At 42.5% G+C, this 24,198-nt stretch overlaps 1 protein-coding gene across 1 annotated transcript; it reads left to right on the top strand.

Moving 5' to 3' along the window:
- Positions 1-5,361: 5,361 nt before the first annotated feature.
- Positions 5,362-18,464, top strand: LOC115080333 (vomeronasal type-2 receptor 26-like). Its single transcript, XM_029584483.1, has 5 exons — positions 5,362-5,476; positions 8,839-9,663; positions 11,212-11,439; positions 13,038-13,161; positions 17,192-18,464. Exons 1-5 carry the CDS (start codon positions 5,375-5,377, stop codon positions 18,106-18,108), a joined length of 2,196 nt encoding a protein of 731 aa, XP_029440343.1. The 5' UTR covers positions 5,362-5,374; the 3' UTR covers positions 18,109-18,464.
- The last annotated feature ends 5,734 nt before the right edge of the window (positions 18,465-24,198 follow it).

The raw sequence follows: 24,198 nt of genomic DNA, 5'->3' as shown, positions 1-24,198 counted from the left end.
GATGTCATATTATTTAATTCAAAAAGTGGATGACTGACAGCTTAGTTTCAATGCTAATATATGCAGAATTATGCATTTGGGGTGCAGATATCTAAAGAAGTAGTACATGGTGTGAAATGAGATATTGATACCTTGGGGTGATTATAGCTGAGGATTTCAGGGAAGTAAAACATTGCAACAGGGCAGTAGCCAAAATTGGAGGGATTGTAGGATTCATTGGGAGAGTTTCAGATTTAAATTTAGAGACAGATTTAGAGAAAAAAAGGTGATTTTGCCATTCTACAAGTGATTGGTGAGTCCTTGCCTAGAATAATGTATCCAGTTCTGAAGGTCATACTTTCAGAAGGATATTGACAAGAGTGGACATGATCCAGAGAAGGCTACTTAAATGGTGCAGGTTTTGCATCAAAAAGCTCTAAGATATGAGACTAAAGTATCTCAGGATGTAGAGAAGAGAGGCGGGTGAGTTATTAATGCCTGAAAGGTATTAATAAGGGGCAAGGACTACTTATTACTGGCATTAGTAGCATGAGATTTATTTACTATTTGGCTACTTGCCAGGTATTGGATTGGCCACTGTTGGAAATAGGATGCTGTGCTTGATGGACCCTTGGTCTGACCCAGTATGGCAATTCGTTATGTTCTTATATACTACTTTTTTTCAGTGGAAAGAAAATTCTAGAACAAAAGGTCATGATATGAGGTTCCAAGAGGGGTAGACTCAAGAGCAACACCCCTTATTAATAACTCCCCCACCTCTCTTCTCTACATATTGAGATCCTATAGTCTCATATCATAGAGCTTTTTGATGCAAAACCTGCACCATTTAAGGAGCCTTCTCTGGTTCATGTCCACTAAGTTGTCAATATCCTTCTGAAAGTATGACCTTCATGGAAAGGGATTAGATCAGAGGGAATGGGATCTCTATGGGGGAAGATCTGGCTGAAAAGCCATGCCTTAGTATTTTTCCTGATGGTAAAGGTGCAAGGTTTATGTCATAAGGGCGGCGGTACCTTGTTTCAAATTTTTGGCACCCAATAGCTGAAGGCATGAAGACTAGTGCCGAACAATCTGGGAGAGGTCAGAGGAGGAAAGAAAGGTCAGTTGGAAGGCCTGGAGATCTCTCATGGTTGTGCAGGAGGAGAGACAATGAGAAAGTTACTCGGGTGCTCGCTTATTCCCACACTTGTAAGCGAAGCAGAGAGTTTTGAATGTTATCCTACTTTTCACTGGGAGCCAATGCAGTTGACAGAGTATTGGGTTTACATGATCAGTTGTTTGGCTCCAACCAATATTCTAGTGGCAGTTATTTTGAAGGCACCAAAGACTTTTCATACTGTACTGCGTGATTCCATTAAACAAGGACTTGCAGTAGTCAATTTGGCTGGAGATTACTCCATGGATTACAGTGGCGAGACTGTTTATTTAGGTAGTTTTGTAGCTAAAGAATCTGGTTCAGGGGCATAAAGAAAATCCTTATCATCTTTGTGATGTGATATTCCATGTTGAGGTTTTGATTGAGCTAAATCATTAGGCTTTGAACTGATACTTTGACTGTAACAGGGTACCAGACAGCTCGAGTTTCTGGTCACTAAGCCTTTGGGTTACTGCCGTAAGATAATCACTGAGGTTTGCAATGGATGCAGTGTGGTCAGATCCAATTTTGATGCACAGAATAGTGCTTCTCAGTCCTATCCTGAGGATGCCATAACCAATTGTACTTTCAGAATATTAATATTGAATATACATGAGCTGGAGATTCAGTATATGCAAATTTATCTCATGCATGTGTAGAGAACCTAAGTACCATAAGAACTAATCCAATTCCTTTGGAGGAGAACAGAGTAAGTAGTTAGCAGTAGTGTTGGGTTTTGGCTCCCCTTGAGGGAGATTCAGATGGTGTGTCCCTGTAAGTTAGAAGCCTCTGCCACCATCTTAAGGTGTGCATTTCCTTAGTGGTCCATCTTAGGGGCAGCATGTCCTGTGCTGTTCCAAGTTTTGATTACTTTTTCCTGGGAAAGAACTCAAGGATTCTCTGGAATATTCTAGAATTGAAATCTGAATAAAGGAATGTCCATGATTTTAGAAACATTTTATTTGAGAAGGAAGATGTGTCCAACCTTCCTGCCTCCTTTTTGGTTTTCCTTTTTTGTTTAAGAATCTATCTGCTTGTTTATGGTTTGCTGAGTGCCCTAGGTTCAGGCACTCAGATTCTTTGCCATCTGAAGGAAGTGGTGTCTTTCACCTAGAAAGAAGCTTAAGATCATCCATGTCATCAAGGAGGAACAAATTCACATCCATTACCTGTGAGAAGAAGCACTGGGAGGAGAAAGGAGGCATCATCTAGGTGCATCTACTATCATCTCAAATTAAATCTTCACAGGAGAAGAAGAGTTGGATAGTACTATCTAGGTGCTGCACTGTGAAGGAAGGAGAATAGGGAGTAACTACAGGAGAGGTATGAGAAATTGGGACTTGACATTCATGCAATATGGGGAGATGGGTGGGAATACAATTCTATCCACCCTGCCATGGGAAGTAAGTTCACACTTACTTCAATCTATTGATTTGGAGAGGAAGTAAAGTATTAAAGAGATTGGCATTACATCTAAAGATTTTTTGCTGGAAATTTAAGGTCACAAATGTATTGATGGTGCTGTGTAGAGTAATTGGACTGCAAACTTCAAGAGCTGTAAAGAGCTCTTCATTCACCAATCTGCAGTAAAACTTAGTTGGAAACCAGTCAGCTTCCAGCATGGTTATTTTGGATGTCTATCTCTTTGGAAATAGAAAGCAAATCCAAAAAGGTATGGGGCAAGCACTGTGAATCCCTAAAGGCTGGAGTGGCAGCTACTCCCACTAACAAAAGGCATGAGGAGTACTACCCTTAACCAATTAGCATACCTAATTTTGACACAACCATAGCATTGCTCTCCACAGTGGGGAGGGCCCTGACTTTTATGGTCCAGGATACTGATACGCAGACATTGGGGAAAAATGCATGGCTGCTTCTATGACCAAGTCCAAAAGCAAAGCAGGTTCAAGCAGCAGCATTGTCTGAAATATCAAGAAGGCTTCTCACCGTGTAAAAATGTCACTAGCAGTAATTTTGTTATGGGGTTGACAGTTGCTTGCTTTTGATTGTTAATATTACTACCCTTAACAGAAGGCTTTGGGGTAAACTACACAGAGCAGCAATTACTACCCTTAACAGAAACATGGGCATATCTTGCAGAGAGCAGCAGTTACTACCATAAGAAACTTGCTGGGCAGACTGGATGGACTATTTGGTCTTTTTCTGCCATCATTATTTTGTTACTCTGCTGAGCTCATTACTGCTGTAATCATGAACGTAAAGGGTTTTTGAGACTTAACCAAAGCATAGGGCCTAGAAGTTAATCTTCCCCCACCCCTTCAGGAAATTCTGGGCACTTTATCGGGAATGATAATGAGTTGTGTGTCCCTGTGCCCCTATCCAGGACTATCCACCCGGGCCTACAAATGTTCATTGTGGATATCCTGAAAACATGACTGCCTGTGGGTTTCTCAGGGCAGGTCTCGGAAGCCCACCACTAGAGAGGGGGGGGGGGCATTATATTGATATTCATATATCTCAAAAGTTTAAATTGGAACAAGAGGAAAAATGCTAAAGAACAAGAGGTGAGACTCCGAAGGTAAAATATTGGGAAGCAACATCTGAAAATATTTCTTCGTGGAAAGGGTGTTAGATGCATGGAATGGACTTCCAGTGGATATCGTGGAGCCGAAAATGGTAACAGAACTAAAAAAAAAAGCATGGGAGAAGCATAGAGGATCCCTTGTGGCAAAGAAATAAAGGCCAGTATTGGGCAAACTAGATTGGCAAAACATCGTTATTCTTTAACAGTGGTAGAAACATAGCTGTGCGGTCGTGGTCTTGCAAACGACCGTCTCTTCACTTCCTCAAGAGCAGTGGCAGGGGTAGAGGTGGCAAGGACAAAAGGTTAGACAAAGGAGGCACAGTCCAGCAATACTGTAGGCCATGAAGTAGCTGGGTTGGTGCCAGAAGGCTACAATTCAGGTTAAAGGTCATGTCAGGTTAAAGGTGGCCAGATACTGTCCAGTAAGTTCACAGGGACCTGGAAGGCTGAATGCTAGGGCAACAACCTTGCTAGTTTTGTTAGAGGTTTTAGTGAATAAGAAGCTTGGTGGTAATACATGGACTGGGTGAGAGGTGGGGGCTGAATGTGGAATTACTAGTGAGATCTTGTATGTCCATCTAACCGGTTGGAAGAGAAATCCTGGGGTTGACCTGCCTAGAGCAGTGGTTACATCCCTAAACAGCAATGTTCTGACTGCATCAAGCTTCCAGAAAGGTATTGGGGTAATCTGCACGCTGCAGTGGTTGTAACCTTAAACAGCAGTATTACAGCTGTAAAGGTAGCCTGCGCGGAGTGACCATGATTACAACACAAAACATAAATGAGCATGGGGAGGCCAGATATTTTGGACAACAGCCCCACTAATTTTGGTGGCTATGTGCATTATTACTAAGAATGTGCAAGGACAATTTTATTTTGGTTCAGCTCATTTCATTCATTTTTGATCATTTTTTAAATTATTTTGCTTTCTGGCTTTTTTTCTTTGTTTTTCTTCATTTTGGAAAATAATGTACACTATTTGCAAAGTGTATGCACTTTCCACAAATAGTGCATGTTTTTTAAAAAATTGTATGTATTCATTCATTTCTGAAACAAATGAAGCTGAAAATGTGGGGGATTTTTGAGCGGATTCTGCATTTGTTTTGGTGTAAAACAAACCAAAACAAAAATGCCTGATTAGGTTTGGATTCCCATTTGTTTAAAATTAAAATAAACTTGGCAAGACGACATGGGAGGAGACCTGGGTAGTGGCTTAACTATTGGTTTTATAAGAATCAGATGACAAGGCCTGAGGCTGCAGGGGTAGAGATCAGCATTGTGGCAGATTTTGAACATGCTTTGGTGGAGGGATAGGGTTTGAGAGGACAGATGGAAGAAATAGGTGGGAATTTGTATGTTCATCTACCCAGGATTTATTTATTTAAACATTTTTATTCTGCTGCGTCCAGACTACAAATCTGGCCAGCACAGATTACATATAACATACATAAGCACCTTCCAAAGGGTGCACCCTGATGACTGAAGGCTGCTTTCTCCCCAGCAGTTTTCAGACCCGATATTACCGGGACATATTGGCCGTCATGTTTGCCATGGAAGAAATCAACCAGAACCACCAGCTGCTGCCGAACCACACCCTGGGCTTCCGGATCCTGGACTCTTGTCTTTCAGAGGTAGTCGCTCTGCAGGACACTCTGATACTGCTGTCTGGGAGGAACAGAACCCTCCCGAATTATATGTGCGAGGCTCACCCAGCTCTAACAGGAATCCTTGGGGAGATCTACTCATCGATGTCTGAGGTCATGGCCAGGATACTAGGGGTTTACAGGATGCCACAGGTATGAGATTCTCCATCTCTTTCTCGTGAAATGTCCACTCCGTTTTTCCATTGGACTTCATTTTATCTGCACAGCCCTAGTTGTTTCCTCATTAATAAATCCAAACTCTTCCTTAATAAATAGAAATAAATATAAAATATAAAGTTATAACTTTTTATTAAACTAGTGGGACAATTTTTAAAATACTCATGTTCCTTAAAGGTATTGGATACTTTGTAACTCATGGGCCTGCAAAGGCAGCACTGTAAAGCATGCTAGGGAGTTACAAAATAAAATAAGAGCATAAAATATGCAATACTGGGCCAAGCCCAGTATCCTGTGTCCAACCCTGGCCAAACCAAGTCGCAAGTACCCAAACATTAAGGGCCAGATTTTAAAACTTATGTGCGGGCGTAGATTTGTGCGCGCAAATCTACGCCCGATTTTATAACATGCGCGCTCATGTTATAAAATCCGGGGTCGGCGCGCGTGCAAGGGGGTGCACACTTGCGCACCTTGCACACGCCGAGCGGAGCCCCGGTGGCTTCTTTCCCCATTCCCTCCAAGGCTGCTCCGAAATGTCGGAGGGAACTTTTTTCGCCTCCCCCCCTACCTTATTTCGGCGAGTTACGCCTGCCCCGGCCGGCGAACCTCCGGCATGGCTGCTGTGCCGGAGGACTCAGGAACGCCCCCAGACTGCCCATTTTTGAAAGTCCCTGGACATACGCGTGTCCCGGGGCTTGTGCGCGCAGGGGTAGGTTTTTGGGGGTTACACGCATAACCCTTTGAAAATCTACCCCTAAATGAATAGATCTCAAGCCACTAATCCTTATTGATTAATAGCAGTTTATGGACTTCTGGTCTAGGAACTTATCCAAACCTTTTTTAAACCCAGTTACACTAACTGCCATAACCACATCCTCTGGCAGTGAATTCCAGAGCTTAATTATGCAGATTTGTTTTAAATGAGTTACTTGCTAACTTCATGGAGTATCCCCTAGTTCTTGTATTATCTGAAAGAGTAAACAACTGATTCACATTTACCCATTCAAGTCCTTTCATGATTTTGTAAACCTCTACATATCCCCTCTCAGCCGTCTCTTCTCCAAGCTGAACAGCCCAAACCTCTTTAGCCTTTCCTCATAGGTGAGTTGTTCCATGCCTTTTATCATTTTGGTCGCCCTTCTCTATACTTTCTCAGAGGCTCACCCTTATCAATATCTTATATTTAACTTGCCAATGCTTATGCTTTATCCTATTTTCCTCTAATGGATCCTTCTTCCAATTTTTGAATGAAGATCTTTTGGCTAAAATAGCCTTCCTTCCACCTTTCTTAATGCACGGAACGCATCTGGACTGTGCTTCTAAAATGGTATTTTTAAACACTCTCCACACCTGTTGCACACTCTTTGCATTTGTAGCTGCACCTTTCAATTTTTTAAAACTATTTTCCACATTTTGTCAAAGTTTCCCATTTAAAAGTTTAGGGGCAGATTTTAAAACCTGCGCGCGGGTGCAGATTTGTTCGCGCAACCCAGTGCAAACAAATCTTCGCCCGATTTTATAACATGCGTGCGCTGCCGCGCGCATGTTATAAAATCCAGGGTCGGCGCGCGCAAGGGGGTGCACAATTGTGCAACTTGCGCGCGCCAAGCCGCGCAGGCTGCCTCCGTTCCCTTCCCCTATCTAACTAGATCCCCCTCCCTACCTTTATTTCAGAAGTTACGCCTGCTGGCGTGCCATCTCCCGCCGGAGGACTCGGGACTGCCCCCGGACCGCCGCCACGCCCCCGGACCCACCCCTGGACTGCTGTCACGCCCCCTTCCTGCCCCTTTTTCGAAGCCCCGGGACATACGTGCATCCTGGGGCTTGCGCGCACCGCCAAGCCTATGCAAGATAGGCTCGGCACGCGCAGGGGCAGCTTTTCGGGGGTTAATCTGCCCCTTAGTTAATCTGCCCCTTAGTGTTAGAGCCATGGATTCACTTACTGTTCCCCTTCCAGTCATTAATTCAAATGTGATCATGTTATGATCACTATTGCCAAGTGGCCCCACCACCATTACCTCTCTCAGTTAAATATTAAATATTGAAGGGTCCTCAGATTAGAGTTCAACAAATTGGCTTCTATGTTCTAATCCATACTTGTCATCATGGGACTGAAAAGTTATCTCTTTTTTTTCACATATTTTTTCCTTTTTGCATGAAAAATGTTCACTCAAAATGCCATGCCCCTGATGAATCACCTTCAGGTCTTACTGCTACTCTGCCTACTTGCCATGTCAATAATGTACCAGCATGGGAGTTTTGCTGTTTCCATGTTGTTTGCTGTTCAGATCCCAGCCTAGTTCTCCCATCTTGCTTTTGTTGTTTGTACTGGGGTGTTTGTCCCCAGAAAAATAATTGAAAAAAAGACAATAAGATACATATTTTTATTCCCATTCCACCTCTTTTCCTGTTTTCCATCTTGCTGACAAAGCCTTTCCTCATACCATTTTGGTCGTTCTTCTCTGTACCTTCTCCATTGCAATTATATCTTTTTTGAGATGCGGCAACCAGAATTGTACACAGTATTCAAGGTGCGGTCTCACCATGGAGCGATACAGAGGCATTATGACATTTTCCGTTATGTATTTTCCATTATGTATTTTCCACCTTCCGTTCGGATGTAAACCGGTATGATGTAACTACTAATACCAGTATAAAAAAAAAAAGCATTAAATAAAATAAATAAATAAATGTACCATCCCCTTTCTAATAATTCCTAGCATTCTGTTTGCTTTTTTGACTACCACAGCACACTGAGCCAAGGACTTCGTATTTGAGTATGGGATTCAGAGTCTCAATCTTTCCACAAACTCATCATTCAGTGCTCTCCCTAATAGACCATACTGCTTTCTGTTTGTAAACTCCGTCAAGAGCTTCCATTATTATCCTTTGGTTTATAGATAATGAAACTTACCAATGGTATGGCAAACCCCGCAGGTAGTTTTTACCCATGGGTAGTTTTGGTTTGATTATTGCCGCCTTCAAAAGTATCCATACAAACTTGCGCCCACTTTGCATGGTGAGTGCTTTTTAAAGACAAAGCATGCATGTAAGTTTTGAATATCCAAAAATTAGGTATGTTGTTACTTCTTTGACCTACCCCCACTCAATAATGCCTTTAAAATTACACGGGTGAAAGTATGCACATTGTTGACACATGCACATACTTTTACACACGTAGAGGGTGGACAGTAATCAAACACCCTATTACCTATGGAAAAGCCTTTTATTATTGCCTTCTTAATGCATTCCTTAGTACCTTCACCGCTACTCATTGTTTTGTCCTAAAGAGTCCAAAGGATATTTATGAGATAGATGATGAAAATCTTTCTTTCTAGATCAGCTTCTCAGCGCAGCACCCAATGCTGAGTGATAAATTTCAGTTTCCATCTTTTCTACGTACCTACCCTGCAGACACCCTACAGCCCCGAGCCATTGCCCAACTGCTCCTGCACTTCAATTGGACGTGGGTAGGGATTCTGTCCTCCAACTCGGACAGCCGAAGCCTAAGCAGCCAAAAGATACGTCAAGAGGTGATAGGGAATGGAGGCTGTGTGGCCTTCTTGGAGAAGATTGATGATCGCTACACTAGAGAGAGATTGACAAGAGTGGCAGATGTGATTCATCAGTCCTCGGCAAGTGTGATTGTGTGCAACTGCTATGATATGCACCTAAAACCGATTCTGGAGATCCTTCAACTCCGCAATGTCACCACCATAGTCTGGGTTTTCTCTTCAGCTTTGACAATTAACCCACACCTGTTCACCAGAGAGACATGGCGGCTGCTCAATGGCAGCCTGGTTTTCACTGGTTACACTGGTGGCATCCCTCACTTCACTGATTTCCTTTACCAGTTGGGGCCTTCTTCATTCCCATGGGATTCCCTCACCAAGCGCTTCTGGGAAAAAGCATTTGGTTGTCAATGGGAGGAAGAGAACTCAACACAGATAGCAACTGGGAAAGAACTCGTGCCATGCACGGGTGAAGAGGACCTCAAAGCAGTGGTCCCAGTGCTCTTTCAGTTGAATGATTTAAGCATTTCCTATCATGCTTACCTGGCTGTTTACGCTTATGCATACGCCCTTCATAATATGCTTTTTGATAGAGCCAAGGAAGATGTGTTTGGTATACACAGCAGCATTCAGACCATCGAACCATGGCAGGTATTGCTATTAATAATTGGGATTATTTTTTTATTTAGCACTAACATGCAAATAGGATCCTGGTAGTGTTTACGGTTTAGAACTTTGGAAACATGCATGCAGCTACCTCAAGGGTGGATGGTCAGATAGAACATTATTAGTTTGTTCACTACTTGTGATCTTCCAAAGGCCAAGATAGAAGGCATAATGTTACTGTGGCTATTATCTAACTATGGGGGCAATTTTCAAATAGCCTGCGAGGCTGCAAAGTCAGTGAGTATTTAATTAATTAATTTGTTTATTTATTTATCTATACCGTCGCTAAGTTATATACCATCGCAACGGTTTACATGTAGGCACATAAGTAAGTTTGGAGTAAGCGTACTGTAGTACATTCTAACCGGTGCCATTAAGTTTCTGTTACATTAAATCATAAAAATACGTACAAATGTTTAGTGATGTAGGTTCTGGCCAGGTGTACCTAGAAGGTACTTTTACAGGTCAAAAAAAATCACATTTACTGTGTTATCTTATTACATTCATTGTGTACTCAATATGTTAAAATATTGTAATGCACATTTATGAGAATAGTGCTGTGTGCCGGTACTTTTAACATGTGGAATGCACACATATAGAATGAGCATGAGCACTTTCCACCTGCAATTTGTGCAGGCAGCTGGGGCCAAGGGGGCAGAATGCCATACATATATGTGAAAATTGAAATATCTGCATGCTTCCCTTTCCTAAACAGTGCCTTCCCCCCCGAAAATAATACCTGTTTTTAGTCCACGCGATGGAAGCCCACATGGACTTTTAGCTAGGCAGAAGAGGACAATTTTCAGACAGGTAACCAACTAAAGAAAAGTCAAAATCAACTTCAAAAAATATATATGACAGGACAGAATGGTGGCAACTGAATAAAGGTGAAAAATGAATGACAACCCCAAATTCCGAGATTAATATTACATCAAAGAATGTTAATATATTTAAGAAATAGAACAGATATTTAAATCCCAATAAAATCCCAACAAGGCCATGAAGTGTCCCTCTTATATGTCCATTTACAGAGTCCCATAGGTCCTGACTTCATGAGTGCACTTCTCGCCTGTCTCCACTTCCCCCTCCAACCTCACACTGCCTGTTTGGAGGAGAAAGAAGGGCAAACATGAGGGCATGGAGTGCAGCTCTCTTTCACCCGTCCCATCACCTGTGCTGCTGTTACTGGCCTGGAGGATCCCAAACAGGCCGATTCACGCCAAGTTTAGCCTCGTCGCCGGCACTCTATTTATTTATTTATTTATTTAACATATTTGTTACCCGCCCTTCCATAATTCAGGGAGGGGAAATGTAGAGCTGCTTTCCCAAGAAAAAAAAACAGAACTGCAATCCCATGTCAGAAATGGGATAAACTCAGCACCCTATCAGCCTTTGTGGGTAGACCTGGGTGAAGAGGCAACCCTAGACTGAGGCCAGAGTAGGGGAGAGAAGCAGAAGTGGGCACTGCAGCTGGTGGAGAATTCATAGCTATCTGCACAGTTAGCTTTACCACCTTTCTTTTGCATGCAAAAGGTCCTCCATCATCTCTGGGATGTGCATTTTAAAACAGAGGCTGGGGAGGACATCTATTTCGATAAGAATGGAGATGTGCCAACCGTCTTTGACGCCATGAATATTCAAATATACCCGGACGACACCACCAGACTGGTAAAAGTGGGTAGATACGATTCCAGGGAATCCCCAGGCGAGGAGATTATTCTCAACATTATTGACATTTTATGGAACCAAAACTATATCAAGGTGAGGAGTAAAAACTTTGGGATGCTTTTTAAAATCAACTAAAATTAGTGGTCAAAAGAAGTGCAAAAGTCCAGCACGTGGGTTTCCTTGCATAACTTGGAAAAGATGCATCATTTTGCCAAAGATGATATTTTATGTGTGTTTATGTTTTATTGTGGGCATATCCAGCTTTCTGAAATTGTCATATTTTTTGTATGTGCTGTAAGCTGCTTTGGGCGATTGTTTCAGACTGAAAAGTCGGCTTATAAATAAAAAGTGGCAATAGTTTTCATTTCAAGCAGCTTCAGGAAGAGGGGAAACAGAGAAAACAGGTATCAGCAAAAAACCCACAGTGAGAAGGGCGGACTTTTTAAATTTTTATATTCTGCTTTTTGGCACTTCAAAGTGTACATCCAAACAGATTACATTGAGGTTTTGTGGGTATTTCCTTATCTCCAGAGAGCTCACACTCTAATTTTGTATCTTAGACAATGGAGGGTAAAGTGATGTGCACAAGGAATGGTGGTGGGATTTGAACTCAGGTTTCCCTGGGTTAGAGCCTGCTGCTCTAACCACTCAGCTACTCCTCCACTACTCTTTAATTTAGCCCTTTATTAAGGGGAGGAAGGGAAACTATAATGCTTCGAGGATGCAATTTTGAATAGTCTGCACGGAATAGCCACTTTTAACCCACGTCTATTTATATTACATGTGAAAAATAGAGGAGGAAGGAGGTTATTTAACCTTCTGGTGAGGGTCCTAGGATGTCTTTGGAGGGGCCAGTGACCCTCTCAAGGCTGACCTGAGGTACTCAGCATTGGCAGGCGAGGCTGCCTGGCACAAGTTGGCTGGTTGTGCGGCACTGGGCACTGGCATAGCCTCACTGCCACTTTGCCTCTCTCTTCACGTGTTGGGGTTCACTTCCCTCCGCTGATGATGTCGGCCTACGTTTCACTAAACCTGAATGGAAATTCTGAGCCCAAAATTCAAAACGCAGCTTCCCCCTTTGACTTTAATGGGAAACAAATGACACCAAAAAAAAAACAAATATATTTTTTTGGTCCTTACTAAATAAAGGGGCAGATTTTCAAAGGGTTACGCACGTATATTATGGGGTAGATTTTATAAATTTGCGCACACGCGTACTTTTGTTCGTGCACCAGGCGCGAACAAGAGTACGCGGGATTTCAATAGATATGCACGGTCGTGCCGGCATGCGCAACCTACGCCTGCCCGGAGGCAGGCGCAACTTCGCCAACAAAGGTCAGGGCGGGGTTTTACACGCTCGCATGTTATAAAATCGGGCATAGATTTATTTATTTATTTATTTTTATTTAAGGGTTTCTTATATACCGAGGCACGTTTGCAAAACATCACCTCGGTTCACAATGTAACATAACTTAGCAACAAGCTTTACAATAATAATAATAATAATAATAATATTAATAACTTAGCAACAAGCTTTACAATAATCTGGCCCAAAATGAATTGTTGAGCTAAACAAAGCAAATGAATTAACTTAGCCAAACAAAAAAAGTTCTCTGTGCACATCCTTAATAATAGATAATGATTCTAGGCCTATATAATCTTTTTTTCCCTAAACTTTCTATAATCCACAGCCCCCTCGCTCCATCTGCAGTGAGAGCTGCCCCGTTGGATACAGGAGATCTGCCAGAATGGGGCAGCCCAGCTGCTGTTTTGACTGCCTCCCCTGCTCTGCTGGAGAAATAGCCAATGAAACAGGTGAGCCACCTCTGGTGCAGCTGTCGATCAGTGTAGGATGTCTGTGATGTATCACAGGCCAGCCTGATCATGGATGAGCCTGGTGGATCCATTTGGGTTCTGTAATTACTAACCAGCCTAAAAGCCAAGCCAGGACTTTTCTTAGTCTCTGGTGCCCGCCCCCTTGAGGGGACACCAGAGAAGTGGATATTTTGTGATTACATAAAAAGGGGTGGAACCATTGTTGACCCCACCCCCAGATTTGAATTAGGAAAAGCCAGGCCACTCTTTTCTCCCTAGAGAGAGGCTGTGTGCACATCGTGCTCCTGCAGCAGAGATTTAAAACCTTTATTTTCATTTACTTAGCCTTCTAATTTTGACAGATTGTAGTTCAGTTTGTGTTGAGGCATCAGTCCTCACTTTTATTTAAAGTTTATTTCATTTCTTTAGCCTTTTATTTGATGTATTTGTGTGAGGGGAAGGCAGCTCCTCTCTCTTCCCCTGTGTACAGACTGCAGCCTCTCTCCCCTTCCCCCATTCACCACACACACTTTCTTTATTTTAGGGTGAAGTTTTAGTTAGGCAGGGACAGTTTTTCAGGGCTTTAGTTGCAGGGTGAGTTTTGTTTTAGGCAGGGTGAGTTTCAAGGCACATTTCCTTTCTTATTGGCTTCACAGTTTTAAGTTCTGTTGTGCTCTTTCCTTCAGCCTCCCACTGGAGCAGAAGGGAGAGCTTTATTTCAGTTGTTTTGTTTGATTTAGTTATTTAATTTCAACCCTTCCCCCACAATTGCCTTTTTTGATTTTATTTTAGTTTTATAAGTTAAAAGAGCAGCAGCTCTTACCTCTTAGTTTCTTTATCCAAATACTTGGGCTCCTGGAGCTCTGGGCAGGGGGGGGGGGAATACCTCAGCTGCTCAGCAGGGCCACAAGCTCTGAAGCCCGGCTGAGCTGTAATCAGACACCTGCTGCAGCAACCCTCCCTGTACAGCAAGGAGCTAAGCACTTTTTTTTCCTAAGTAAGATTCAGCTTCAGTTTTTTTTTTTTAACACTCCCTCCCTGTGCACTCTCTTACAATTCAAAAAAATAATCCTGTGCTTAAATTAATTTTCACATTTATTTAATTCACATTTATATATTTAATTGGAAAGAAAAGACAAAAACAAAATTCACATTTAAATAGACCCCCTGGCTTCCTATTTTTATTTTATAAGAGGCTGCTTCAGTTCCAGTCCCCCATTGCCAAATCCTCAATAAAAAGAACAGTCTGGACAATGGGGACGAAGCAGCCTCAAGTAGGCCACAAGAAAACTGGGGGGGTAGGTACAGGCTAGAATTGAATACCAAAGCAAAACATCAGAGACTTACTAGCTAGCACCCCCAAAAGCTGCAGCAACACCTTCAGCTGCCCCCCCTCCCCAGCACCTACTATCACTGCACCCCCTCAGAATGCAGCGTCTGCCCCAGCAGCAGCAAATAATTACATTACATCTCTGCTGCTGCTAGGCACACTACTCCTGTCCCAGCACTGGTAGCTGCTGGGGCAGAGACTCCTCTTTTGAGGGATCCTGTAGTGGATGGCACTATTTCACCAGTCACTGTAAACCATTTCGGCCTGAGCTCCAGCCAATGCTGCGACAGCCACTCTGGCCGGCAGAACCCCTCCTTCCACCTCGGAGGTGGCTGCAACGCTGGCCAGAGAGACAAGCGGCTTTCCTGCTGATGCAGATAATGTTAAAACACCTCAGGCAGCAGTAGGGAACAGTAAGAACAGTTCCTCCCTTGATATCGCCTCCACCAGAAATAAGATTGTATGCGGCTGCAGCATCAGGCACGGCAGCTGGGGACTCTACTGGGGGGAATGGAGGGAGAACACAGCAGCCACGATCAGGCAATAGGGCCCCCGTACCCAATCAGCTACATCACCTACCCCTTCCATGGGCTAATCCAGAGGCATGTGGTCAGGTGCCCAGCAATGGAGAGGCAACTTTCGAGGACCACGTTGTGGTGGTGGCGGCTCTTCCAGCCATTGTGGTGGTTGGCAAGATGTACAGAAAAATAGTATTTTTCCTCTGTGCACTGACTGCCACACATATGGTAATTGTAAAGGGCATAGTGGTGGAGGGGGTATTCACACCAGTTGAGCCTTTGAAGGTCCTTGGAACCAGGGTGGTGCTATAAAATGTACCTGAGGCAGTAATAATGGGTTACCTGCACACACAAGGTATGCCCCAAGGCAAACAAAGCCAACAAGCCTGCCATCCTCGAGCTGCCCTCCTCTGCCTCCCCCCTCATCTACAGCTGCTACTAATGCCTCCACCCCATAATCCAACTGTACTTCTGGAGGCCAAGGTCCTAGCATCCTGCCCAGCTGACACCACTCGGGCCCACCCCTCCATCATCCAAATGCAGATGCCCATCACCCCAACATAACTGCCAGTGCTGAGAAACACCAGGCCTCAATAGAGGGGACCTCTAATTCCATCTCGGAAGTCCCCAAGAACATTGCCGAACTCATATTGCCAAACCTGGCAATAAAGTGACAACTTCCTCTGCATGGGAGTAACTTGCTGGTATGGCGGTTACTCCCCTTAACCAATAAGCCTTCATACTATTGATGCAACTCCATTATTGCTCTGTTTAATGGCAGGGGGAAAAGAGGAAAAGGGGAATTAGTTTCAGACAGCAACCAACAAAAACATGAACTTTACAGTCTGGGAAAACAAATAAGCATGGAGATGATGCAACTCCAACATTGCTGTCTGCTTCAACGGCAAGAGGTAACTGGGAAATCAACAAGGGGCCCTGACTTTGATGGTTTATGAAACGAGGTATGGGGGTGACTTGTATGGTGCAGCAGATGCTACCATTATGGGGGAGACCTGTATAGCATGTCTAATGCTACCATAAGCTTACTGGGCAGACTGGATGGACCATTTGGCCCTTTTCTGCTGTCATTACTATGTTTCTATCAGGAGCAGCAGTAGGGTTACGCAGATATCTTGCATACGTGTGCTGCGGAATTCATTTTTAAAATTCAGAGTTATGTGTGCAAGTCTTAGCCCCCTCCCCCCCCCTTATTCCTCATGCATATTTTGCGGCTTTTTAAAATCCACGTTGTGTGAGGGCGGCCCCCATACACACACATGTGGGTGTTTTTCCACGAGCAATGTTTTTAAAATCGACCTGAAAGTGGCTACATTGAATTTTCATAAACGTGCACACGTTGTAGGCCTGCTGCTAACGCAGCTATCGCGCCATTTTTGAAAGGTGAAAAAGTACTCACAGAGCAGTCCAATAATGAAATACAGTGAAAGTGGGTGCCTTGTGTTTTGAGAAAATTGGCTGGGCTTGTGTCTAAATGTATGCTTACCTGCATGATCCAATTTTCTGTTCTGTGTGAGTTTACCAGTAGGTGCATAACTTTGCAATAATGGGCCTAACTGAACATGTAGCACCGAACTGATTTGTAACCCCTTACAAGAATTTCGGTATATAAAACTGTTAAATAAATAAATGTACTGTTTGAATCACAGGGCATCTTTATGAGCTGAATGCCTTTTGTTAGACCAAAATATATATATATAAATTTTATTTTTTTTTAAATTGTCTGCCGAGACAGGAGGGGGGGGGGTGCATAAAAATACATATATTACAGAGATTCTGGTTGGATACACCTAAGAGCCTTTTGTGAAGGAAGATGTTCAATTATTTCATACATTCATGACTTTTTGAGACCATTGATGTGAAGAAGGGATCCTTTTATCCTGGCATTTCATGTACAAGGAAATCTCTGTATAATTATGATATAGTTCCAATAAAAGACTCAAAATAACTTTGATCTGAATAGTGAAACAAATCCTGAGCCACTAGTGAATGATTCCAATCTTATGGCATGAAGTGTTCACCTCAAGATTACCTATTTATTTAGAGGGCTTTGAGGGATAACATCTACAGTTTTTATATGGGACTGCCGAACCTTGTAAAGTTATAGTAAAGTTGGAAATATTGTCCATAGCATATGCCTGTGACTGTTTCTCCACTGTTTCAGATATAACCGAGTGCTGGAGGTGCCCAGAAGACCAGTGGCCTAGTGAAAGTCGAAACAAGTGCCTACCAAAAGTCATTGAATTCCTGTCCTATCAAGATCCCCTGGGAGCAGCCTTAGCTGCTGCCGCCATTATTCTATCTTTGGTTACAGTCCTCATCCTTTTTGTCTTCTGCCAATTTCAAGACACACCAATTGTGAGGGCCAACAACCGGGGCCTCAGTTACCTCCTACTCTGCACCCTCATGCTCTGCTTTCTTTGCTCTTTAGCATTTATCGGCCTTCCCATAAATCTCACCTGCATGGTTCGTCAACCTGCCTTTGGGCTCATCTTCACTGTCAGTGTCTCTTGCATATTAGCAAAAACTGTCACTGTGGTCATTGCTTTCAAGGCAGTGAACCCACGCAATCAACTCCGAAAATGGGTTGGGCCAAAGATACCTAACCTCATTGTTATTTGTTCCTCCCTGGTCCAACTAGCTATCTGCACTTATTGGATTTCCAGCCATCCTTCCTTTCCTGAGTACAACAGCAGATCTGAAAGTGGGAAGATAATTGTTGAGTGCAATGATGGGTTGACCATACTCTTCTACTGCATGCTGGGATATATGGGCTTCCTTGCCATCATTAGCTTCATTGTGGCCTTCCTGGCTAGGACATTACCTGACAGCTTCAATGAGGCCAAGTTTATCACCTTCAGCATGCTGGTCTTTGTGAGCGTCTGGCTGTCTTTCATTCCCGCCTACCTCAGCACGCAGGGGAAGTACATGGTGGCAGTGGAGATCTTCGCCATCCTGTCCTCCGGTGCAGGGTTACTCTTCCTAATCTTTCTTCCCAAGTGCTACATTATTCTCCTCTGGCCAGAGATGAACACCAAGGAACACTTAGTAGGAAAAAAATACCACACGGAAATAGTCTAAATAACAGGTCAAGAAAATGAATGACCTAAACAACTGGCACAGGGTAAAAGTCTTTTAACTATAGGACTCCGTGGCTTAAGGAATGGACACTAGACAAAAGGCCTTACCCTCACTTTGTAGTCTGCTGTAGTGCCTAAATTTGCAAAGAGAGATGGAAGAGAAACAGTCTCTTATCTTTACTATCCTTAACAGAAACATGGGTGTAACCTGCATGGATCAGCTGTTGCTACCATAGGAAATTTGTTGGGCAGACTAGACAGACAATTTTGTCTTTTTCTGCCATCAATTCTATGTTACTACTTTCATCTTGAGTGGTCCCTGGAAAGGCAAGTAAGAAGTAGGACCGACTAAATAAATAAATCAGTAATTTACTCTTCAAGCTATTTGGATTTCATTTTTGTGTTAATTGTCTGATTCCAGAGTGGTTCTGCAAATATGAGTTACAAAATTATGTTAGGAAATAGAAAACACCAAACTATTTGACTCTGGATTCCAAATGAATGGTTTAAAGGGGTGCCTACATCCACGGAGGATCTCAAATGGCTTTTCCAATCACAGCCCCTCGGAAACTTGTTTGCGATTGCAGAGATCTGATCAGCTATCGAGGTGAACGTCTCCGCTACTTCCACACAAAGGCTACTGGAAGGAGGGGTTATTTCCAGACAATGTTCAGCTTTATTGGGGCTCATCTGTAAAGCATGTAATGTAAAAAATAAAAATGGGAGAGTGAAGCCACCGTGGAAGAAAGGAGAGAATAGAAAAATGATGGAAATGGGGAGGGAAAAGAGAAAATGGTCTGCCTTATTTCTAACTTGGAACAGGGCCGTGTCAGGACGTCTGTTTTACTTTCTGGAACTGAGTCCTCATTTTGTGCATTAGTTACCTAATTTTTTTTTCACTCTCAGGTCTTAATTGTAATCAGTTACTAATATAATGTATTTATTATGCATTAAAGGCTGTTTTGTCAATATTTATCTTCTAATGTATATTTTTGATTCATACATAACACATTTTTTTTCATTCCCTCTTATTTTTTCTGCCTCTTTTCTCAACAAGCAATGAATGACAGAGAACAAGATAAAGCAACAAGAAAGGAAAAGCAGCCTTGGAATAATATCTCCCTACTGAAAAGGAAAACCATAGAGAAATGCATAACCTCTCCATAAATAGAAAAATACAGACTGACTCATCTAATGTCTAGTGCTTATTAAACAGCAGACTCTAGTGATCATTGGCGAGGTCAGCATCTGACCTCTAACCTACATCTTCTGAAATCTGCCCTACTTCTACCACTGGTATAGCTAGAGCAGGCATATAATTCACAGGGAGCATCGCAAAGGTCATTTCATCTTTTCTCATTATGTGTCAATAACTGTTAGATTGCTATACGCCAAGACTTAAATGGGCATCGGGTCAAACTCCACTCTTCCCCTGAGATTGCCTCCCTATGCAGCTGTGTATAGCTCTCCGCCCATTTATCGGTTGGTATCAGATTTCTCAAGAACCGATGGACATGCTGGTTACTGTGGAGTCTGCCAGCCAGTCTGAAGAGAAGATGTCTGGAAGGGATTTGGAGGGAGCACATCTGCAGAGGGCAGGAACGAGGTTTTTCCTATTACTATTTTAAATGCAAGGACACAGAGAAAAGAGGGTACAGGGAAACCCCCAGAGAGTCCATGAAAGGGCTGGGGATTAGATTCACGGGAAATAGAGATAAAAGGGCAAAATAATCAGAGACGTTGTGCAGTCAAGTGGGAATTACAGGACACAAAACGAGGGCAGGTTTTCAGTCCGTATGAGAGGGTGCGATTTTTACAACCCCAATGTTAAAGTCAAAACTAGAATGTGTTGCTTCCTCCACTGACCTTAATAGAAATGACATAATGACACTGAAATAAATGACGACATTTGCGAAACAAAATGAATAAACTGTCAAAGAAAAAAAAAAAAAAGGTAAAATTGCCTGCATTGTTTTTGAGATATTCCTAAGACTGGGGTTAGGTCGGGGAGGGAACAACTCATTTTGTTTTGGATTTTCAAAACTATGCAAGTTGCTCAGGCTGGAAATATTGTCTGCAGAATTAGAAGGTGAAAATCTGTGTGGGCTTTTTTTTTCCCACATGACCATAATCAAAACCAAACTGCACACATAAAGGTGAATTTTAAATGCCAGACGGGCACCAAAATTGGGAGCTGTGCCTGCATGTAGGACATGCACGTGTCCACTCGATTTTATAAGCCGCCCACATGCGTGCACAAGTCCCGACGCACAAATATTTCACATTGGACAAAAAAAGGGGTGGAATGTGGGTGTGGGCAGGGCTTGGGCTTTCCTGGGCGGAGCTAAGAGATGTGTGCACAAGTACCTATGCACTTTGGTGCATGCCCAGGTATACTTGCACGTAGAAAGGTGAATTTTATAAGCCCGGCGCACACCAAAACTAGGAGATATACAAATATGTTGGGCTAGCATGTGCCAAGCAGATTTTCAAAGGCACCTGCACTCACGTGTATCTCCTGCGGCACGCACAAAATTTGTTTTCAAAAAGGCGTGATATGGGCATGGTACGGTTGGGGTATGGGTGTTCCTGGATTTCTTTATCTTTCTTAAAAAGTGACGACTCAACGTATAGACTAAGCAATGCACAAGAGAACAAGCATAAAAGATAAAAGCTTACAATACAATCAAACATTAAAACATGAATAGAGACATCTATTTGGGACATGAACACAGCACTGCGTGTTCATGTCCCAAATAGAAACCTCAGATCTGCGAACAAAGCACTCCTAACCATCCCTTCAGTTGAAACAGCTAGACTAACCCAGGTGAGAGAACGGGCCCTGTCCCTAGCCGGACCAATACTGTGGAACACCATGCCCTTAGAAGTCAGACTACAGAGAGATTTCAAAATATTTAAAAACCTGGCTTTACAAGCAAGCGTTCTACAAAGAGAGCAGTGGATAGTGGAATATGAATTCTGGCAGCAGCACAGCAGAATGCAGCACCTTTAAGGTCAATAAGCGTGTTTTTTATTAAAACAAAATCATACTTTACGATAGTTATATATATGCAAATAAAACTGAGAAGCGATGAAAAGGACAAGATCTTTAACTTTTGCAAATAGTCTTTATTATGTAACTATGTCACCGGAACTTAATGGCATTTCCTATAGATTGAATTAATTTATACAACTTTCAAAGATGTATATATGTGCCTCATTGTAAACCGTTGTGACGGTATGCTACTTAACGATGGTATAGAAAAGATTTTAAATAAATAAATGTGCTGCTTTGCTCACAGAAAGAAAACTACCTGGTAAAAATTAATAAAAAGCCTATTTAAATAAAAATGTTTTTAGGAGGGTCTTAAAAGTTTTCAGGCTACCAGCCAAGCATAAAACTTCAGGCAGGCAGTTCTAGAAAATAGGATCTGCAACTGAGAAGGCGCAGTCCCTTGTTATTCCAAGCTGAGCATGACTTAGTGATGGGACATCTAGAAGACCTCTGTGGGAAGACTTTAGTTGGCACTGGCACAGGAGGATGAGTCCCTTGGGTCTCAAACAATATGTAGGAGCTGTGAAGAAGGATAGTGAGACAAAAAACAATAACCTCTGACCTCCTGGGATCCTGTCTCAGTCTTCGAAACATGAAGTTGTCTAGAGATAATGTGCATGCTTATCTTTCTCATTTAGTGCCAGATAAGGCAACTGTCATCTTTCCAAGTTCTTATTTTGCTTCAAAGAATATATTTGGCAGACAGCACAGATTTAGTAAGAAGTCCAGAAATGGCAGGAAGCCCAGTTCTGGCAAAGCTCCCAGAAATTATGGTCAGGTTAAGTTCATTATTAGCAACTGACTACAGAAAAAAATAGAAAGTTTTACATTTAAACAAACTGTTTTGAACATTATAGACAACTGCTTGCTACATATATTTAAGTTCTTTTAATATACCGATGCTCAAGATATAAACGATTTCGGAGCGGCCTTGGAGGGAACGGAGGCAGGCTGCGCGGCTCGGCGCTGGCAGGCTGCCGATTTTGCGCAGCCTTGCGCGCGCCAACCCTGGATTTTAAAAGATACGCATGTATCTTTTAAAATCCGGCGTACTTTTGTTTGCACCGGTTGCGCGAACAAAAGCACGCACGTACTTTTTAAAAATCTGCCCCATTATCTCTAAGAAGCAATGATGTGTTAAACCTATGTGAAATGGGGATCTGAAGAGAGGGAGTAACCTACAAGGGAACTCCTTATCAACATTCTTATACAGAATCCATTGGGTAATTTGTAACCAATGAAGATCAGTGAAGTCTGGTGTAATACGGGTCCCTGTGATTATTTCCAGAAATCAAGTGGGTGGCTGCATTCAGTAGTAACTAATGTTTTCACTGTAACCTCCGGGAGACCTGTATAGATGAAGCCAGCATGTAAATACTTATGCGCACAAGCACGTGTCAGGTCCCCTGCTGCATAATAACTTTAGTTCTGCAATGGATGGAGTGGAGGTCATGAAACAAAAAGAAAAAAAGATCAGCAGGGTTTTAAAGGTCAGGGCTAAAAGGGGGGAAAGGAGACTTTTTAACTAGGGGGGTGAACAAACTGATGAAATTGGCAATGGCATTGACATGTGCCTCTTTTAAAATCCCCTCACTTACAGGATTTGCATGCATATGTGCACATATGCTATAAAATAACTGCGTTCCTGGACACGAGCCAACATATGTGCACATGTGTGTGCCCGCACGCCTGTTTAAAAATGACTGTCCCAGTTACTTCTACCATGCAGAAAGTGTAAGTCTCAAGAAAACTATTTTCAGGCATCTCTGAGGTATTTGAGAGATCTGGGATAATTGTGGGGCGTGCAGGCTAATGAACCAGTGGAGGGGTTGGAGGACCTAGCTGTAAACTGGGCAAACTGGTGAAACTGGTCGTGGCATGGACACACGCCTGTTCTAAACTTCGCTCACTTGCATGGCTCAAAGCCAACTTTACGCAGCTGTGTTGTACACACACTTTAAAATTAGGAGCACACACAACGCTCACCAGGGCTATTTTATTATATACTTGTGAATGTGTGTGCAGGATATAAAATTGCCACATGGCCGCAAGCCTGTTTTAAAGTTACCGTCATACTTTTGCTTTGATTATTGATGCAAACCCCATAGATAAAATCTGACACAGAGTTTGTATGAATGTGAATAGCTGGATTATTGCTCACTTAAGAAAAAAGGAAGCTGGAGAACCAGATACCATTATTTGAGTGACCATATTTTTTTCTCCACTGTGCACTGCACTTTTATTTTTGTGTATATTGAAGAGTAAATGGTATGCAATGGGCAATTTTTTATTTGGGTTATTTTGTCTCATTCCTTTTTTATTTTTCTACTTGCCCTTTTATTATGTTTCATTATTATACATGTGTAAATTTAGTTTATGTGCATAAAGTCACACTTAGGCATGTAGTCACAATTTATGCATGGAAATCCCATTTTATGCATGCAAAAACGTTAGGATTGCATAGCACATCAAACATGAAAACAGCACATCCCTACTGAACAGGAAGGTATATTTTGGCAAATATGAACATATATGTATATTACTTATATCTATCACTAGAGCTTCTTGCACAAAAAGAGAATGATTTGCTATCCTTACACAATTTACTATGCAAAATCTCAGAAGTCTACCTGTGATGTTTGCACCAGCTCCCTATGCAATTCTTCCTGATTTACCTATCATTTATTCTTACACCAATACATCAGGTGAAAGTCTCTGTATCTTTGTCGACCAGTATCAGAGGTGTCAGACTGTATATCCTAGTTCCCTTTCCTGGACTGTCCAACCCTAGAAGCAAACGATTCTACATCCCTATGCCCATACTCTAAGCCAGATGTCCGATCAGAATCTTTATTTTGTGGAGACGTAATTCAATAACAAGCCCGACTCTGGCCGCGTTTCACCCCTTATATTTGGGGCTGCCTCAGGGGCTGTATGCAGTCATACCGCGTTTGATCTGAGGGTGCTTTATCATTGAATAAAAAGGTATTTAGCGAGTTTGGTAAAGGTGTAATCTGTCTCCGCTCTGATAAAGAT

The sequence above is a fragment of the Rhinatrema bivittatum genome, chromosome 19 (assembly GCF_901001135.1).
Source record: "Rhinatrema bivittatum chromosome 19, aRhiBiv1.1, whole genome shotgun sequence".
NCBI classification, from domain to species: domain Eukaryota; kingdom Metazoa; phylum Chordata; class Amphibia; order Gymnophiona; family Rhinatrematidae; genus Rhinatrema; species Rhinatrema bivittatum.
Note: the sequence above shows the minus strand (reverse complement) of the source record. Positions and strands in the feature narration are given on the sequence as shown.